The 17,988-nt window shown below is 50.0% G+C and overlaps 1 protein-coding gene across 1 annotated transcript; it reads left to right on the top strand.

Annotated features, from left to right (window-relative positions):
• The first annotated feature begins 579 nt into the window (after positions 1-579).
• SRD5A1 (steroid 5 alpha-reductase 1) lies at positions 580-11,948 on the top strand. The gene is made up of 5 exons (XM_049767953.1): positions 580-1,031; positions 5,530-5,696; positions 9,037-9,138; positions 10,452-10,602; positions 11,679-11,948. Exons 1-5 carry the CDS (start codon positions 751-753, stop codon positions 11,743-11,745), a joined length of 768 nt encoding a protein of 255 aa, XP_049623910.1. The 5' UTR covers positions 580-750; the 3' UTR covers positions 11,746-11,948.
• Positions 11,949-17,988: the final 6,040 nt, after the last annotated feature.

Below are 17,988 nucleotides of genomic sequence, written 5' to 3'. Positions count from 1 at the left end.
AATCAGACTTGCCCCGCCCCCTCCCCCCAGACCATCTCAGAAAGCTGGCCCACCTTTCCTACCAACTAGCCCCGCCCCTATTAGACTGGACACGACCCTTACTCTACCGACCCGCCCTCCAAGACTAGCCACGCCCCACCCTTAGCCCCGTCCTATCCCAGGCCACCCAGCAAAGATAGCCCCGCCCCACCCTTAGCCCCGTCCTATCCCAGACCCACCCAGCAAAGATAGCCCCGCCCCCGCCAGACTTGCCCCGCCCTCTCCCCAGAACGCCTCAGGAGGCTGGCCCCTTTCCTCAACAACCTAAGCTAGCCCCGCCCCTATCAGGCCGAGCACCCGCCTACCTTGCGTTTTGACCACGCCCCTTTCCGTCATCGCCCCGCACTCTCTGACTAGCCACGTCCTTCTTTTAGCCTCGTCCTATCCCTGGCTCGACCAGCGAAGATAGTCCCGCCCTACCAGACTGGTCCCGCCCCTCCCAGATTTCTACATAAGGCTGGCCCCGCCCCGTGGAGCCCCGCCCCTCAAAGCTGGCCCCGCCCCTTCCCAGAGCCTGCGACCTCTCCACCTACGGAGGCGGCGCGGAGCTCGATGCGGTGCCCAGGTTTCCCTGCAAAGGCGCTGGCTCGGCTGGCAAGCCCGGGCACTCCGGCACTGCCACGGGCGGCCACGCCTCCCGCCTCTTTTTTCTTGCCGCACTATATGTGAACATCCCCGACATGCAGAGCACTCGAGCTGGAGCACCCGGCCATGGAGCCCGCGCGGGAGCAGCACCTGCTGGACCACCTGGCCATCTTGATGGCAGTATGCGGCGTGTTCACATTCCTGTTGATCAAGATCCTGGGCTCGTTCTACGGGCGCTACTCGAACGGCAGCAGCCACTGCATGCTGCCGGCGCGGCTGGCCTGGGTGCTGCAGGAGCTGCCCTCGCTGGTGGTGCCCCTCTGGTGCGCCCGGGCCGGAGATGGACACCTGCACTACTGGCCCAACAGGATCCTCCTGGCCATGTTCGTCGCGCACTACCTGCAAAGGTCAGTGCACATCACCTGCGCCCGCCCTGCATCCTGCCGCCCCCTGCAGCACCAAGCCGGGCTCCCCCACCGCCCCGTCCGCCTCCGACTCCTCAGGCCACCCGGGATCCATCTCCCCACCGAGACCCGCTGCCCTGCCTCCCTCCCGAACCAGAAAACCTCTTCTTCCCCACCTCTTCTTTTTCCTTCCTCTGACCCTCTTTCCAAGTCCCAGAAAGGTTGTCTTCTCTCTGTGCACCCCACTCAAGACCCCAACCCTGTCTTCTCTCTGCACTTTCCCTCTTGGATCAGGGGGATAGCTTAGAAATAAGAGTTAGTCTGGTGAGCCCAAGCCAAAGAACAATGGTGAGGGCATTTGCCTCGCAAGAGGCTGACCTGGAGTGGAATCCTCCCGTGGGGTCCCCCGTGATGGCCTTGAGTGATTCCTGAGCACTGAGCCAGGAGTTAAGTTCTGAGGGCCGCAGGCTGTGGCCCCAAAACTAAATTTAAAAAATAAAATAGTCCAGAAACGGGACGAGACTTAGACTTAGAATTGGAAAGGGGAGCGATAGCAAAAACTATTTGCCGGACTTGTCTTTTGGGGGTCGGAGAGTGACTCTAGGGCTCAGGGGCCACCCCTGGAAGTGCTCTGGGGAACCCAGAATGGTGCTTGGCATGGATCCCAAGCAGCTGCGTGCAGGGCAGGGCTGTGAGTCCAAGTCCAAGGCAGGTTCTGGGAACCGTGGACATTTAGAGCTACAATTCTACAACCAGTTTGCAGCCCTGCTGCAATGGGGACAGGAAATTGGGATGGGAGGTGGCGCCCTTTCCCCTCTTGGGCTCCTGGTGATTGCTCAGCTTTGCTTCCAGCAACTTGCAGCATAGAACAATTATTTAAGAGGTTCCACTGGGCCTGATGTGGCATCATTCTATGCTGCGTGGGTGAGTCTCAGAGGTGCCCGCTGTGTGTCTTGGGCAGGATGGCAGAGCCGAAGTCCACGTAAGGGCTGTGGGACCTTATCTTTTGGCAGAGGCACAACCCAGCAACCACTGAGGACTCCACCCTGGGTGTGCGTGATTCCTGGCACTGCTAGCCCAGCCGTCTCACTTTCCTGGGCTCAGTTCTCAGTACCTCCCCTTACTGTCCCGGGTCCTCCCCATACCCCACTCTGGGCCCCCTGGGTACTCTGTGCTCAGTCAGGCACACCCCACCAATTCTGCTGGTCTAAGCCAGCAAGAGGCCTTTGGCAGGAAGGCACTAGGGTGGGCTTTGGGATCCTGCTGTCAGCAGCCTGCGTCCCTGCATCCCTGCACCCTTCTGAAGGCTCTTCTGACACAGGGTTGACAGGGACCCAGAGTGAAGGCTCCACAGGGTAATACCTTGTCTCCTGCATTTTCCTAAAGGTGACCCTAGGGGCCACTGCCTCCAGCCAAGGTCAGGAAGGCTCCCTAAGAAATGTTGACCAGGGCTGGAGAGATAGCATAGAGGTAGGGTGTTTGCCTTTCATGCAGAAGGTCATTGGTTTGAATCCAGGCATCCCATATGGTCCCCCGAGCCTGCCAGGAGCGATTTCTGAGCATGGAGCCAGGAGTAACCCCTGAGTGCTGCCGGGTGTGACCCAGAAACCAAAAAAAATAAAAAATGTTAACCATTTATTTTGTATTTTTTGTAATATTGGTTTTGTAATATGTTTTGTAATATTGTTTTTGCCTGTCATCCCACCTGGATCTTCCAGGTGGGGGCGATTGAGGAAAGAATAAAATAGCTTGTAAGGGACTTTTTTTGCCAGAACTGTCAGCTGGTTCTGTTTGCTTTTTGGAGCTGGCTACAGACTGACAAGACTCTCTTTGCTGAACCTTTGATCCCCTGATCTTTTGTCTGTATTGATTATTTACTCCGGATATTATTACCAGGGTCTCCCCCAAAAGGGGGGACGGAAGAATGGGATTTAATTTATCTTTCTGGGAGCTATTTGTGGACTCAGAAACAATCAATAAGGATTTCAAATTCCCCAACAACCATGGGCCAGAGAGATAGCATGGAGGTAGTGTGTTTGCCTTGCATGCAGTAGGACGGTAGTTCAGATCCCGGCATCCCATATGGTTCCCCAAGCCTGCCAGGAGCGATTTCTGAGCATAGAGCCAGGAGTAACCCCTGAGTGTTGCCTGGTGTGACCCAAAAATCAAAAAAAAAAAAAAAGTAATGTTGACCATGCTCAACCAACCAAAGGTTGGCCTGACCCAGGCCACTAACTAAGGCCACTATCCAAAATGACCTTTCTGTGAGAAAAATCTGTCCAGAGCAAAGATCTCACATCAGCATCTGCTCTTGGTCATCTGAGTCCATCTCCCAATCCGTCCCCCATTCTTCTCCCTCTCCTGGCCCCCAGGGCCGCCTCCCTGCCTCAGCTACTGAGCCTGTCGCCTTACCCATTATCTGCTTTGTCCCATTGCTGGCCTTTCCTAATTGGTACTTAATTAAGGGAACTTATTTTTTAATCTCCTTTGGTTATTGGTTCCTAGGGCTGGAAGCTGTGTCCTTCCTGGCCCTCAGTGGTGGCCCCTGTGTAAAGCTGGGGTCTTCTCTACGTACCTGACACTTTCCAAAGTCCTCTAGGGAGGATTTTGGGGCCAGGTGGTGTTTCTGGAATCCCCTGGAAATGCCTTTGGAAGCAGCACCCATTACCTGACACCTGTCATGTGAGGTCAGGGGCATTTCACTTCTCCAACTAAAAGCCCAGATAAGCTTTTTTCCATTCCACTCAAGCAGTTAATTTATTCAAGGGTTATTTGACCCACTTCTGAGGCCCACTTGGAAGGGAGCTGTGGAGCGTCCAGTACCCGGTTTGGTTTCCAGACCATGGAGAATCTCTGGGCACCTTAGAACAAAGGAGCATCCAGTTCCAAGGCCAGCTTGGAAGGGAGCCAAAGAGTATCTAGTACCCTGCCTGAGTTCCATACCTGTGCCAAGCTCCAAGGGAGCTTGTGCCTGCACCAAGGGAGTGTCTTCCTGGCCTTTCTGGCCACAGACTGCACTGTGGCAAAGCCACCTATAGACAAGTGGACTACGAAGCATACATGGGACGTTGTATCTCAGGATAAGCCTTACCAGTCCAATAGCCCCAAGTCAGGCAGTGGGCAGTTGTCTGTAGGGTTGTCCGATCCTGCCTTTCAGGAATCTGGGGGAAGAGGAACCCATGGGCTCAGTAGCGGTACAGAGACAGTGCCCCTCTGAGGCAGGAAGGGCAGAGGCATGTGCTGGGAAGAAAAGGAGATGGAGCTGTGGGCTTATTGGGGGACCCCACATTTTGGGCTTGCTGGCAAAAGTCCATGTGTACCCACTTAGCCGCTGGCATTTGTTCCTCTGACTTCTTGGCATCCAGAACACTCAGGAACTCAGGCCAGTAATGCTAGTGTCCCCTGCCACCAAACCACTCTTCAAACCACACTTTTGGGAGGAGGTTTTGGGCCACACCCAGCAGTGCTCAGAGCTACTTCTGGCTCTGTGCTCAGAAATTGCTCCTAGCAGATTCAGAGGACCATATGGAATAGCAAGGATCGAATCCCGGCCCATCCCTGATTGTTCATGCAAAGCAAACACCCCACCTCTGTACTATTGCTCTGACCCATCCAAACCACACTTTGCCCCCTCCCTGCCCTCGCCAGATTGGACTCTGTCACCGTGTCTTGGTGTTTGGATGTGAAGAGCTCAGGAAAACAAATGCTCTTGGGGTGGCGTGGTAGACACAGAGTCAGGGCTTTGGGTCCTCCAGCTGACTGCACCCTTCCCTTCCCTTTCAGGCACCCTCTAAGTGTGTTCTTGTTACTCATTTGCAGCTGATCTGCTGCCCAGGGCACCCACAGGAGAGACCCTCTTCCTCTACCCACCTGCCCTCTGAGCACCACTTGGGAGCACCCTCAACCCCATTGTCCAGATCCTCTTGATTTGTCCACAAGCTCCTTGGACATCTGATGGGGCCTCTGAGCACTGTGAACTAGAGCCTCTTGGTGCTGGGCCCATATTCTAGCCCTCCCTACATATGGCTCCTGGGAGCAGGACAAAAAACAAGATGAAACAAGCGGACAAGGCTTGGAGCAATAGGCCAGTAAGAAGGTGCTTGCCTGACATACAGCCAACCCGGAATCAATCTCCAGCATTCCTGAGCACTGCTAGGGTTAATTCCTGAGTGCAGAGCCTGGTGTGGCCCAAAAACCAAACAGAAGGGAGGGAGGGAGGGAAGGAGGGAGGAAGGAAGGCCTTTGTCTCTGGAACTTTATTTTATTTTATTAATTTTTGTTTTGTTTTGTTTTGTTTTGGGGCCACACCCGGCAACACTCAGGGATTAGTCCTGGCTCTGTGCTCAAAAATCCCTCCTGGCAGGCTCAGGAAACCATTTGGGATGCTGGGAATCAAAACCGGGTAAGCTGTGTGCAAGGCAAAATGCCCTACCCTCTGTGCTATTGTTTCAGCCCCTGTGTCTCTGGGACTTTAAACTTGCCTTTGTTTCCTCTGGCTTAGGTCCCTGATCTTCCCCTTTCTGATCCGAGGAGGAAAGCCATCCCCCTTCACAATTTTCCTGAGTGCCGCCATCTTCTGTACCTTTAATGGGTACATGCAGGGCCGGTACCTGAGCCAGTTTGCTGTATACCCTGATGACTGGGTCACTGACCCCCGCTTTGTCCTCGGTGAGTAGCTGGACTGTCATGCCCTGTTCCAGGGGTTTCTGTGAAGAAAGGGCAGCTCCCAGAGGAAAAGCTTGTGAGGCAAAGAGCTTGTGTGGTGGTCCCATGGTGCAGACCCTATGCCTCCTGGAAGCAGGTCTCGGCAGGACTTGCCTGCTCAGGCCCCAAGCACAGGTAGCTGGACCAAGGGAGAGGGGAGCGAGATCTTGGGTATTCATCTGAAATTTGGACCCATTCTTCCTCCTGGGTTGCTTCTGGAATATTGAGCAATGTCAGAAGACTGTTTGGCTTCTTCCAGGAAGGCCCCTGCCTAAATGGAAGGGCCATAAAGTGAATCCAGACTCTGGTACTCCCACCTGAGTTTTAGGGCTGTAAAGTGAGTTGGACATTGTGACCAAAATAGGGCTGATTCCCACACATTTTAGCAAATGAAAAGCATCCTTTCCACTAGATGCTAATAATAACTGCAAGTTCTGCACATAGTTTCTCTTCTCTCTCTTTCTCTCTTTCTCTCTTTCTCTCTTTCTCTCTCTCTCTCTCTCTCTCTCTTTTTCTCACACACACACACACATACATGCACACATTAGCTATCAGAGACACACTTTGCAGGAGTACTTGGTAAGCCTGGAAAAGGCTCATGTTCTCATGCTTATCCAGAAAGCTCTTCCACAGAGTTCTGGGTTGGTTTGTTTGCTTGTTTTGGGGCCACACGCAATGATGCTCAGGGCTTGCTCCTAACTCTGAGATCAGGAATCCCTCCTGGCAGTGCTCAGGGCCCCTATAAGATGCCAGGGATCGAACCCACATCAGCCCCATACAAGGCAAGCACCCTCCCTATTGTACTATCTACTATCTCTCTGGCCCCCTTCCACGGACTTCTGGCATCTGTCCTGCAGGAGGTCAGGGCGCAGCCCTTTCCACAGAAGTCTGTCATAGTCACAGTCACTCTGGGTCCAGGGGGCCTTTAAGCACCCATCCCTGGCCTAGAGGGGTCTGTCCTGTGGGCATGCTAGTCTCCCTCTTGTGTCCCAGGAGTGGCTTTGGGTGTGTCTCCTTGAGCAGAGAATGGCCTACACTCACAGGTCTAGCACATCCTTCCTTGAGTGGGTGGACAGAACCATCCAGAATACTTTCTAGCCCACCCCCTTTCCACCTTCTGTGGTGTTTGTTCTCTGACTGAGAACCAGGAGATGGCACAGTCAGGGGAAGGCTGCCCAGCACCACAGCATGGCCTGGGGTCTTACCCAGGGACTTTAGCAGGTGCCCCATAGCAGACTCCACTTAGCCACTACGTCCCTCAGTATTGGTGACCGGGGACAAGAGGAAGAGGAACATTTTCCTTGGTTCGTTTTAACCAAAACATTTAAGATTCTCCTGGGACTGGTTTCATGAGACACTTTACATGAACAAGAGTTCTCAGAACCAGGACTGGCAATGACCTCAAGGTGACTCAGAAAGGGTGATGAAATGGAAGTCTAGGAGCCAGACTTCCGTGAAGCACTGGGGGAAGAAAAGACACAGACTGACTAGGAAATAGGCCAGACTGAACCCTTACATTGCGTTTGTGTTTTTGTTGACAGTCAGATTTGAAAGAACACAATTACCAGCACCGTGAGGTGCTTGCGGCTAGAAAGAGCCAACCTAATTTGGGCCAGATAGCATAGCGGGGAAGGTGCTTGCCTTGCACATAACCCCGGCTGGGTGTGATTCTTGGCATTCCGTGAGGTCCCCTGAGTCCCCACGGAGACCCAACAGAGCCAAGAGTAAGCTCCAATGTGGCCCCAAAATAAAAAAAAATAAAAAAAGCTAAGCAGATATCATGATGCATTTCTGATCAGCCAAAGTGAAACTAAGTAGCTGAATATAGAGATAGGAGATTCCTCAGAAAGCAAGATTCAGTATCGTGTTCAAGTGAGCACAGAGATCCAGTTCCTGACCAACCTTAGCCATGATGGGGTCAAGCATCAGAAGAGAGATAAGGACAATGGTGTTTGGGGGACACAGTTGTCAGTAGGCTCTCGTTTGGGGGTTCACCTCCCTAGAGGAGACACCGAAGTATAGAAAAGGGGCTGATTGGCTCAGGCATCTGGACCCAACAGCGTCTCATGTCTGAATCATGAGCCACAATTAGGAATAGCCTGGGGTGAGTGAGGGGAAATGTCAGGGGACCAGGTAGAGCACCCCACACACAGCCCTGGTCCAAGCAAACTGAGCTGTGACCCTAGCGCTACTATGGGGTCCAACTGCACTGCCCTCTGCTTTGTAAGAAGCTCAAAGTAACACTATCAATACTTAATACCTTTCCATGAGCCTTCTTTGGGCATTTTGCTCTGCTAGATGGGGCCTGGGTAAGGGTCTTGATGATGAAGACCCTCATTGCCATGGAAATAGAAACACAAGGCTGTGGGGCAGTTAGAGAGGGTCCTGCATTGGGGAGCTGAAGGATCTGATAAGCTGAGGATGAACAGAATGAGGCCTTGTAGGTAAAGGTAGGAAGCAAGGGAGAAAAGAGGAAGACAACCCAGATCAAAGTGTTGGGCCATCAGCCCTGTGAGAGACCTGAATAGTTTATTGTGGTGGTGCATGGCAAGATTTCACCTCTGCCCACCTGTCCATGGAGAGCTGGTCATCCCCTCCTCCCATGGAGAGCTGGTCCTTCCACCCATGGAGACCTGGACCAAGACCAAGGAGACTAGTTCATGACCCAAGGAGACCTGGTCCATTCATCCATGAAAAGTTGGTCCATCTATCCTTGGATATCTGTTCTATGAAGGAGGGAGAACTGTCTATCCTTCCATGGAGACTTGATCCATCCATCCTTAGAGCTAGTCCATCACCCATGAAGACCTGGCCCATTCACCTGCCCATAGAGGATGGACTTCTCTGTCTACAGTTATGGATCTCACACAGAAGTGATTATACTTGATCCCAGTGTTGGGTACATAGATATTGTGAGTCACTCATGGAGAAGGATCACACCTTCCTTTGGGTACCGATTGCTAGTTTTTTTTTTTTTCAGGAGTCCACCTGTGTTATCCAGATAAACCACATAGTTAATGAATATTGGAAAAGCACATGAGGGGCTGGAGAGATAACCCCTGAGCACCACTGGGTGTGACCCCAAAAAAGAAAAAAACAAGCAAACATAAGCAAAAGGCACATGAGTCAGCTATGCCCTGTGTGTCTCCGGGGCCTAGCCATGCCCTAGTCATGACCATGTGGGATGGATCATCGTCACAAGTTTATTTGTCTTCATGAGGTGACAGTTTACCTTCCTCCTCCACATGAGTACTCAGATAGGCTCAACTGAGCTCACAAGACATTACACTTGTGTCTCTTCTAGGTGGTATCCTGTGGCTCACTGGCCTGGTGATCAACATCCATTCAGACCATATCCTGAGGAATCTCCGGAAACCAGGGGAGACCGGCTACAAGATCCCACGTGGTATGTCTGGGCCTGGGGTACCGGCTCCTCTCACAGTCTTGCTTGTTTGACTTCTACCCAGTGGTCAAAACTACTTGGTCAAAACCAAGTGTTTGAGGGCTGTGAGTCCTCCATGCTGCTCATAGCAGTCTTCATGCCTCTCGAGGTATTTGAGTTATACAGGGACAGATTCCATGTCACCATGTGAGTGGCCACAGGAAAAAAACTTGGAGTACAGCTGTGTTTGGAGAGAAACTTCTGGAAGGAAGGGGAGGGTGAGAGCATCTCCCACTCATTAGTAGAGATCTTGAAGTCTCCCCGCCTTCACAAACATAAAAATGTTGGGGGCCACTTGGCGGGATGTACATACTGCAGGCATCAAGACAGGCAGTCATTGTCAGAGGCTGGAGCACATGTGGATAGGACCACTCGAATGGAACACAGGTGGGGTAGGAGGAGTGGTGGAAGCATCTAATTTCTCCACCTGGTTCTCTAATCGGAGATGGCAAGTCTGGCAGTGGGACTCAGCAGAGTGGCCCTTGTCCTGATGGACTCAATCTCCAACACCAAAAGGAAAGAAATCAGAAGGTGAAAACTAGAGCGATAGTACAGCAGTAGAGTGTTTGCTTTGCACATGGATGACCCGGGTTGGACCCGGATTCAATCCTCTGCATCCCATATGGTTGCCCGAGCCTGCCAGGAGCGATTTCTGAACACAGAGCCAGGAGTAACCCCCGAGCACTGCAGGGTGTGACCAAAAAAAAAAAAAAACCAGAAGGTTTCCCATAGCTACCATATGATGTTGATGCCCAGCACTGAAGTTAGGGGTGCAGGGACCCCCTGCAATCACATGCCTACAGATGGCACATTTGAACACCTGGGTCTGTGAGATCTCTTGAGTATCACTGCCACCCGCTGCCATCTGGTCAAATGAGCATGTGTGCTGGCCCTGCTGTTTGTCTCAGTGTCCAAGACCTAGACAAGCAAGGCCTCCCACATGCAGGGGCTCAGCTGCCCTTGGTACTCCTTCCAACTTCTGCCCACAGGAGCCCTGCTGTCCTGTCTTGCCCTCTTAAAGGGGCATGGCTGAGTCAGGCCTGGGGTGTTGGGGTAGGGTGGCAGGGGCAGACAGCCTGATATCTCCTTTCTCCTGTCCTGGCTCTGCCAGCTCAAACTGTTTCTAATGAGGACATACCTGAGCGTGGAGTCGGGAGGAGCCGTTTTGCCCTTAGTGTCAGTGTGAGTCTGCCTTTCAGCCATGGAGTCGTGCCTGCCCCCCCCCCCTTCCTGCCCTGTCCTCGCAGTCCTCAGCTCTGCCCTGTATCCTCACACAGGAGGTCTCTTTGAGTATGTCAGCGCTGCCAACTACTTCGGGGAGTTGGTGGAGTGGTGCGGCTTCGCACTGGCCAGCTGCTCCTTCCAGGCCTGCAGTTTTGCCTTCTTCTCCTTCTGCTTCCTGTTTCCTCGGGCCGAGCACCACCACAGGTGAGTGGGTGTCTTGAAGCAACAGAGAGTAAGAGGGGCCATGGATAGAAGGCGGGAACTGGCATAGGCTGGATATTGGAAATGCCAGGAAAAGGCACCCATGGCCTCGTGCATGCAAGAGGGTGAAGGAGAGTCAGCCTGGTCCTGTAGGCCAGGGTGGGCCCTTGAACCCCAAGTCCAGAGCACAAGGAAGCAGGAAGAGTCCAGTGGGGGAGTGAGAGAAGAGGAGGCTCTGGCCAGGATTCAGCTCAGGGTACAAACTAGGAAGGAAGTAAAGCCCACTAAGTTTACCTTATTATTTTATTCTATTGCCTCTGGGTCCACACACACCAGATACTGCTCAGGTTTACTCCTGGTTCTGTACTTAGAAACAGGTTCACCTCCTAATGCTTCCACCTATGTGTGGCAATCCTGGAGACACTCCCTGATTCCTAGAAGCCCTACTTGTATATGTGCAAATGTGTGTTAATGTAAACGTGTGTAACTGCGCATGTGTGCAAATGTACGTGTGTGTGTGTGTGTGTGTGTGTGTGAGTTGTTTTTATATGTGCGTGCATCTTCACAAGTTCATTGTCTTCATGAGGTGTCACTGTACTTTCCTTCTCCCCGTGGGTGCTCAGATAGGCTCAACTGAGCTCACAAGACACCACCATGAGTGCAACAACATGAGTGTTGCATGCAGGAAACTGTGCATGTATACGAAAATACATGTGTGTGAAAGTGTGTGTGCCTGTGTGTGAATCCCCATATCTTCTGAGACTCCTCTGTTCATGGAGCCCCAGCTCTGCACTGCCCATCGTGGATACCATAGCACGTATGTGCCAGCTCCAGCTGGTGTTTAGTTGACACAGATGTCTGCATTAGCCCAGCCATGTGCAGACCCTTCCCTAGATCCAGCCCTTGGGTGGGTGCATGAGTGCCCTGGGCCCTGCCACACAGATGTCCTTCCTGTGTGACCCAGAAGCATCTCAAGCCAGTGCTCCTGAGTTTGGCTCCAGTGTTGCTGTGGCATCCACAGCTCAGATCAGATCATGCACAGGATCTGTGAGACCTCAGGAGCTTCTCTTGTGTTTCAGGTGGTACCTGGAGAAATTCAAGGATTACCCAAAGTCAAGGAAGATCTTGATCCCCTTCTTGCTGTAAGCCCAGATCCTTGGGCTTCTCCAGGCAAAGATGAGGTGGATTGTGTGCTTCGAGCAGCCTCACTTCATGGAGAAGGTTCGAGAAGGGACCGTCTTCACTCCCCCACTCCCGTTCCTGTTTCTGCTGGAACGCACACTGCACCTTGTCTTCTAGTGATCTAGCACCCGTGATGAGTGTCCACAGCTTGGGGGAAAAGAACCTGTGTTCTGGGACCGGAGAGATAGCATGGAGGTAAGGCGTTTACCTTTCATGCAGAAGGTCATCAGTTCGAATTCCGGCATCCCATATGGTCCCCCGTGCCTGCCAGGAGTGATTTCTGAGCACGGATCCAGGAGAAACCCCTGAGCACTGCCGGGTGTGACCCAAAAACCACAAAAAAAAAAAAAAAAAAAGAGAAAGAAAAAAGAACCTGTGTTCTCCCCCCCACCAAGGTGGGGGTGTGGGCACCTGTGGACACACCAGGCTCTGCCCAACAAACATCTGAGCCCTCTTTGCCCCTGACACTGGCACTCAGGGACTTGAAACTGCCCTTTCTCTTCTGAGAAGCCATAGGAGGACTCAGATTTGGACAGAAATTGGGGCAGCCATGAGCTCATAGAGGCTCCTGACAGGTACTTGGTTCTGAGGAGAGGGGACTCCCTCAAAACCGCATATGGGGAGCATTTCTTGCACTTCATAACTGCTCAGACCCTGAGGTTTTCTTCCCTCCAACCTCTCATCTGTGGCAGCAGAATTGTGAAAGCTTCTTTTGCATATATCAAGATGGTGCCTTGAAGCAGATTTTCCCTGCAAAGATCACCAAAGAAACACAGTTTATCCCCAACTCCCTGCCCATATGGACCCTGCCTGTCACCCTATCCTCCCCTGAGCCACTCCATCGAAGTGAAGTGTGAGCATCTCCACGCAGCCTTATCCAGAATGCCAGTGTGAGCCAGTTGGCCCGAGGCCCAGAGGAAGCTTGTCAGGGTCGTGGGAGGCAAACACTCCACGCCTTTTCCTTTGTCTGGGCAGAAAAGGCAGAAGATCAAATGGGCTGAGGTTTGTGAGTCATCTCTACCTGGGATCTGATGGCCCCTTTGTGCAGTAGCCCAAGGCTGCCAGGACCCATCCCAAGGACTGCAGTGACCTCTGAGTGTCATGTCCTGCCTCAGAAAAGCAAACCTGTTCTTCCATGGACATGCATTTACCTGGGCAGGAAGCAAGGGTGGTGGTCACAGAAAGTTTGGAGGTAATGTGTGTCTGATTTGACACATCTAATTAGACCCTGATGTACACACAGATCTTTGTTTTGAATGTCCACGGACCTCAGTGAAACTACACAATAGCTGTCAGATTATTGTTATCATTATTGCTTACTCTGTGGTCAGGGCTCCTGGCTTTGTGCTTGGGGCTCACTCCTGGCTCTGGTGCTCTGGGATAGTAATATTTGCACTATTTTAAATTTTCTAGCAGCTGACAGTGATGACAAACGATGAACAGAACTGTCCCTGGTCCTGGAAACCCCTCCACTTGCTCTAGTGGGAGTTGTTCATTTCTCTGTATTTTTTCCTTCTGCTGGTGACTGCAAAAGTGACAGTTTCACTTTTCCTCACTTCCTAGATCCTGTCCTGTTCTCTCTCTCTCTCTCTCTCTCTCTCTCTCTCTCTCTCTCTCTCTCTCTCTCTCTCTCTCTCTCTCTCTCTCCTCTCTCTCTCTCCTCCCTTTCCCTCCCTCCCTCCCTCCTACACTCTGCAGTGCTCAGGCCTAAATCCTGACTCATTTCTCTAAAAACTTAAAGCATTCTTGGGCAACACAGCAGAGAAGAAACTTGCCTTACACATGGCCAACCCTGGTTTTATCCCCAGCAACCCATATGGTCCTCCAGTCACCACCAGGAGTACTTTCTTTTCCCTCCTGCTATTGTCTGGAGGTGTTATGCAGTTAATATTCTAGCTCACAGGTTCTATCTTCAGAAATTGTTACTCTTCTGGTGAGGCCTTCCAGTAAGTTTTCATTTTGCCTACCAAGTTTTTTTTTTTCAGTCCTGGAACGTTTTCTCATCTCTACTCTTATCTAATACCGTCTTGAGTCTTCTTGGCTGTCTGTTCAATGGTTTCCTTGAGTTCCTTGAACATCTTCAACATTTCCTCTCTAAAGTTCTTCTTAGAGAGGCTATATAGATGGGTGATGTTAGTAAGCTTAATTTACTAAGCTTACTGGGGTTCTGTGTTGCTTTTTTATTGTGGCCTTTGCAGTGTGGGGGTGTTTTTATGTGTTTTGCTGGGGCTCATTGACTAGAAGAAATGAACAGCCATGAAATAAAAGGAAGCAGCCGTACTTTTCTCAGGATGCACTGACCTGGCTGAAAATATTCTTCTGAGTCAAAGAGGAGCCTGTTACCCACCAGTCTCATAATTTTGCTCTTTTTGAGTCACACTCAGGAGTCATTCCTGAGTACAAACTCAGGAATGATCCCTGAGTATCACAGGATGTGGCCTCAAAATAAACAATGAACAACAACAACAACAACAAAAACCCAAGCATGCACACAAATGAGAAAACTGAAACACACTGAAGGTCTGCTGGCTAAAGTAAAGTGGAAGGTGACTGTGCCTGAGAGCTAAGAGCTGAGAGATGTCGTCTCTGCACAGAGGATTCTGGACTCTGACGCTGGTGTCCTGACCTCACCTTGTTGCCCCCATTAAAACGGACATAACTTGAGGGGACTTTCCTCCTCCCCACATACATACACATAACTTCCCAAAACAGGAACAAGATCTGCCCACTCTCCACTGCTCCACTATAGACTCCTTTTCTCTATTATAAGTAATGACTCAACTCAGGACAAGAGATGTAATTCAGAGATTCAATAATAGCTGACATGGAATGCTTGTTGTATTGAGAAAGAATGAGGCACTGGGCATGAAGCATTGATTGCCAAGTGGAAACTAAATGATGAGGTGTGATTTTATTTTTCTTCTTGAATAAATGAAAAAGAATATAATGTTGTTTTCAATTTTCTTAGAAAATGTGTCTTAAGAGAACCACCCCAACCCTAGTTTTCTTTGCTCAAAAGAGAAACTCCACTGACTTGGCAGTGCACAGACTTCCCAAATTCACCTTAGCTTGGCCCATTCCTATCTCACTATGCTCTCATCTGCCTCCACTCAATATCTGTCATGTACACATTCAGGAGTGAGAGACATAAACATGGGATGTGATCGTGACATTTTGATCCTGACACTCAAGGGAAACACGGGGACAGTGAAAAAAGACTTGTTGAAGTAAAAACAGTTTATTTGGAAATTTTGAACAGAGGGAGGAAGAGGATAAGAAAGAGAGTGCTAATCACTTAATAGAGAGCATAGGCTTCTCCAAATGTGAAGGAAGATCCCTGATATATAACCCAACATGAAAGTAAGAAAGTAGGAGAGTCTACATTATCAAGAGAGAAAAATGTGAGCTCCATGAACATGGGCCCAAGGAGCATATGTGTGAAGCCCTCTCCAATGGGTAAAAGAGCCCCGGTTTACATCCTGTTGTGTTAATTATTAATTATATAGTCCTAGTGGTGCTAGATGGATGGTGAGGCCTTTCTAGGTCAGGCCAGCACCTGCAGCTCTATGGCCTGGCGAGTCTGTAGGTGACAGTGTAACAGTGAGGAAATGACCCACAGCAGTCAGATGAAGTTTCAGGAGTCATCCAGCCTTATTACAAGGCCCAAAGTGCTATGTGCATATATCACATGGCTTCTAAGCTTGCAGCCTTCCTGCACCCAACTGTGTCTCCTTTCTCTACCTACTTCATCTTCCAGCTGAGTCTCTCACTCCTCCCCCAGGCCACTTTAACTATCAACCACAGATCCCTCCCAACTGTGAGAGGGTCTGACCATTCAGGTAAGATTAGTTATTTGTCCTTGGAGGGGGGGAACATCACCCCATTCCTTAACAAAAGAGGAAAGGTTAGCTTTTGTTTTCCTGACATCTGCCTGTAGCCAAAGCCAGGAACCCTAAATTTTTAAAGAAACAAAGTTTAAAGTGTATAATTAAAATATCAGCCTTTTCCAAAATCAGTACTTTTCTGCAAAATACATTTGTAGTTTAAAATTCTTAATGCTATTTAACCAAGCACTTTTATACTTAACATCCTAAGTTCCTTTCCATTATCTTCCCTAAACAAAATTACAAGAACATTTCTGTAGAAAATACAGTCTGAAAACAGGCTACTATATTAAGATAAACAAAACATTATGCAATTGGAAAAATTAATTAGGAAAAACTATAAAACACATTAAAACCAGCAAGACAATGATGCACCTAAGATTAAGAGATAACCTGAAACAGTTCAAATGCAGGAGGTTTTTAAAAATCAGCTTTTCAGTTGGACTTCACTGACTTTTTTCTCTCCTTTTTCTTTTTTTCCTATCACCATGTTGTCCAGAAGGGGATAAGCTATGGGTAACTCCCCAGGGTGCACGGCCGGCCACATGGTTTTAGCTCCTCAGAATCCCAGGCCCCACCGGAGATCCTGGGCTGGAGCATGCTTGCATGCTCGAATGCTCCCTACCCCCGCCCCCCCCATCCCCCCACCCCCCCACCCCCACACGCTGCTGTTGCTTCTCTGCCCCATGAGGCAGCTCTTATTGGAGTAGTGCTTATCTGCAGGGAGGCAACTCTCCGTCAGATGCTGCCTGTCTGGGAGTTTAAAGCAAGGTGGTCTTAACCTGAAAGTCCGTTAGTGCCAAAGCCAGAATCCATGTCGGGGGCTGTAGGTCGCATCCAGATACCAGTCCACCATCAATGAAGTCTTTTCTTTCTGGTCTTTTTCCAATCAGTGGCCTCTGTAAGTTTCTGCAAATTGGGAGGCCGAGGTTCTCGGAAAAAGTACTTTTCATAGAAGAAAAATTGGGTGCCTGGGCCTTTGGGGAAGGCTTTTTTTTTGGGGGGGGGGGGAAGCTGCTCCAAGCTTTCAGCTACCCCTTTTCAAAACTGCTCACTTTGCTGCCAGGTCACTTTAATTACCAACCACAGACCCCTTCCAGTTGTGGGAGGGTCTGACCATCCAGGTAAGATTAGCATTTGGCTTTGGGAGGGATAACATACATCCCAGAGTGAAAGCATGGAAGTTCACATCTCAAGAGGGGAGATGAGGGCATCAAATAAACGTGTACAAGGCAACACATGTGCTGAAAGACCTTTATTGGAAACATGCCAGCAGGGTATAAGTTGGTGGAATCACATCTTCGAAGCTATCAGCTAGTCTGCATGGTCATAAAAGGAGCTTTATAAGGAAATAATGCGAAAGAAAGAGTGGGAAGCCTAGTGGGTTCCATAATGATCAATCTTTTCATATGCTGGTTCCAAAGGCTATTTCCTATTACCTACCAAGCTACAGAGTGAAGACAAGAAAGGGAACATGGACTTTTTTTGTTTAGTCTTCAGGAAGGGGACAGTAAGACAAAGACAATTGTTGTCTCAGAGTTGGACTTCTTTTGAGCTAGTTTTAATCTCATTCTCATTTTTTTCATCTCTCTGGAATCTGGGCTCTTGTGTCAAAACTGGCTGCTTCCAGATGAAATCATCTTTCATTATTTTTCTTCCTGAGGATCCTTGTGCTTTTTAGAAGTTGTTTTAAAGAAGATACTTCCTTTTTACACTAGTCCATTTAGTTTCCACCCTCACTCCCTATAGGAAACAATATGGAGATTTCTCAGAAAAAGTAAAACAGAGCTGCCATTGACCCAGAGATTGCACTTCTTGGTATCTTCCTGCAAGACCAAAAAAAGTTCTTTCAGGGCCAGAGAGATAGCATGGAAGTAGGGCGTTTGCCTTGCGTGCAGAAGGACGGTGGTTCGAATCCCAGCATCCCATAAGGGCCCCCGAGCTGCCAGGAGCGATTTCTGAGCACAGAGCCAGGAGTAACCCCTGAGCACTGCAGAGTGTAACCCCCCCCTTTCAAAAAAATTCTTTCAAAACATCATATACACATAATTGTTCATGGCAGTTCTCAGAGCAGCAACAAGTCCATGGAATTGAGCCAGGGGAAGTGTAGGTGAGGTCAGTGGAGCCCAAGTGGTCTATATGTTGGCATCTAAACCATGGTGCTAACTGTGGTCTGCAAGGGACTTGATCACAAGAGTCTGACCTAGACACACACACATGCCTATTAAGGATGCAGGAAGAGGAGTGAGAGGGAATATAGGATGCATGGGGGTAGGGCTGATCGATTTGGTTTAAGTATGTTTTACACAGGAAACTATTATAT

This window comes from Suncus etruscus, chromosome 2, assembly GCF_024139225.1.
Source record: "Suncus etruscus isolate mSunEtr1 chromosome 2, mSunEtr1.pri.cur, whole genome shotgun sequence".
Taxonomy (NCBI): domain Eukaryota; kingdom Metazoa; phylum Chordata; class Mammalia; order Eulipotyphla; family Soricidae; genus Suncus; species Suncus etruscus.
Note: the sequence above shows the minus strand (reverse complement) of the source record. Positions and strands in the feature narration are given on the sequence as shown.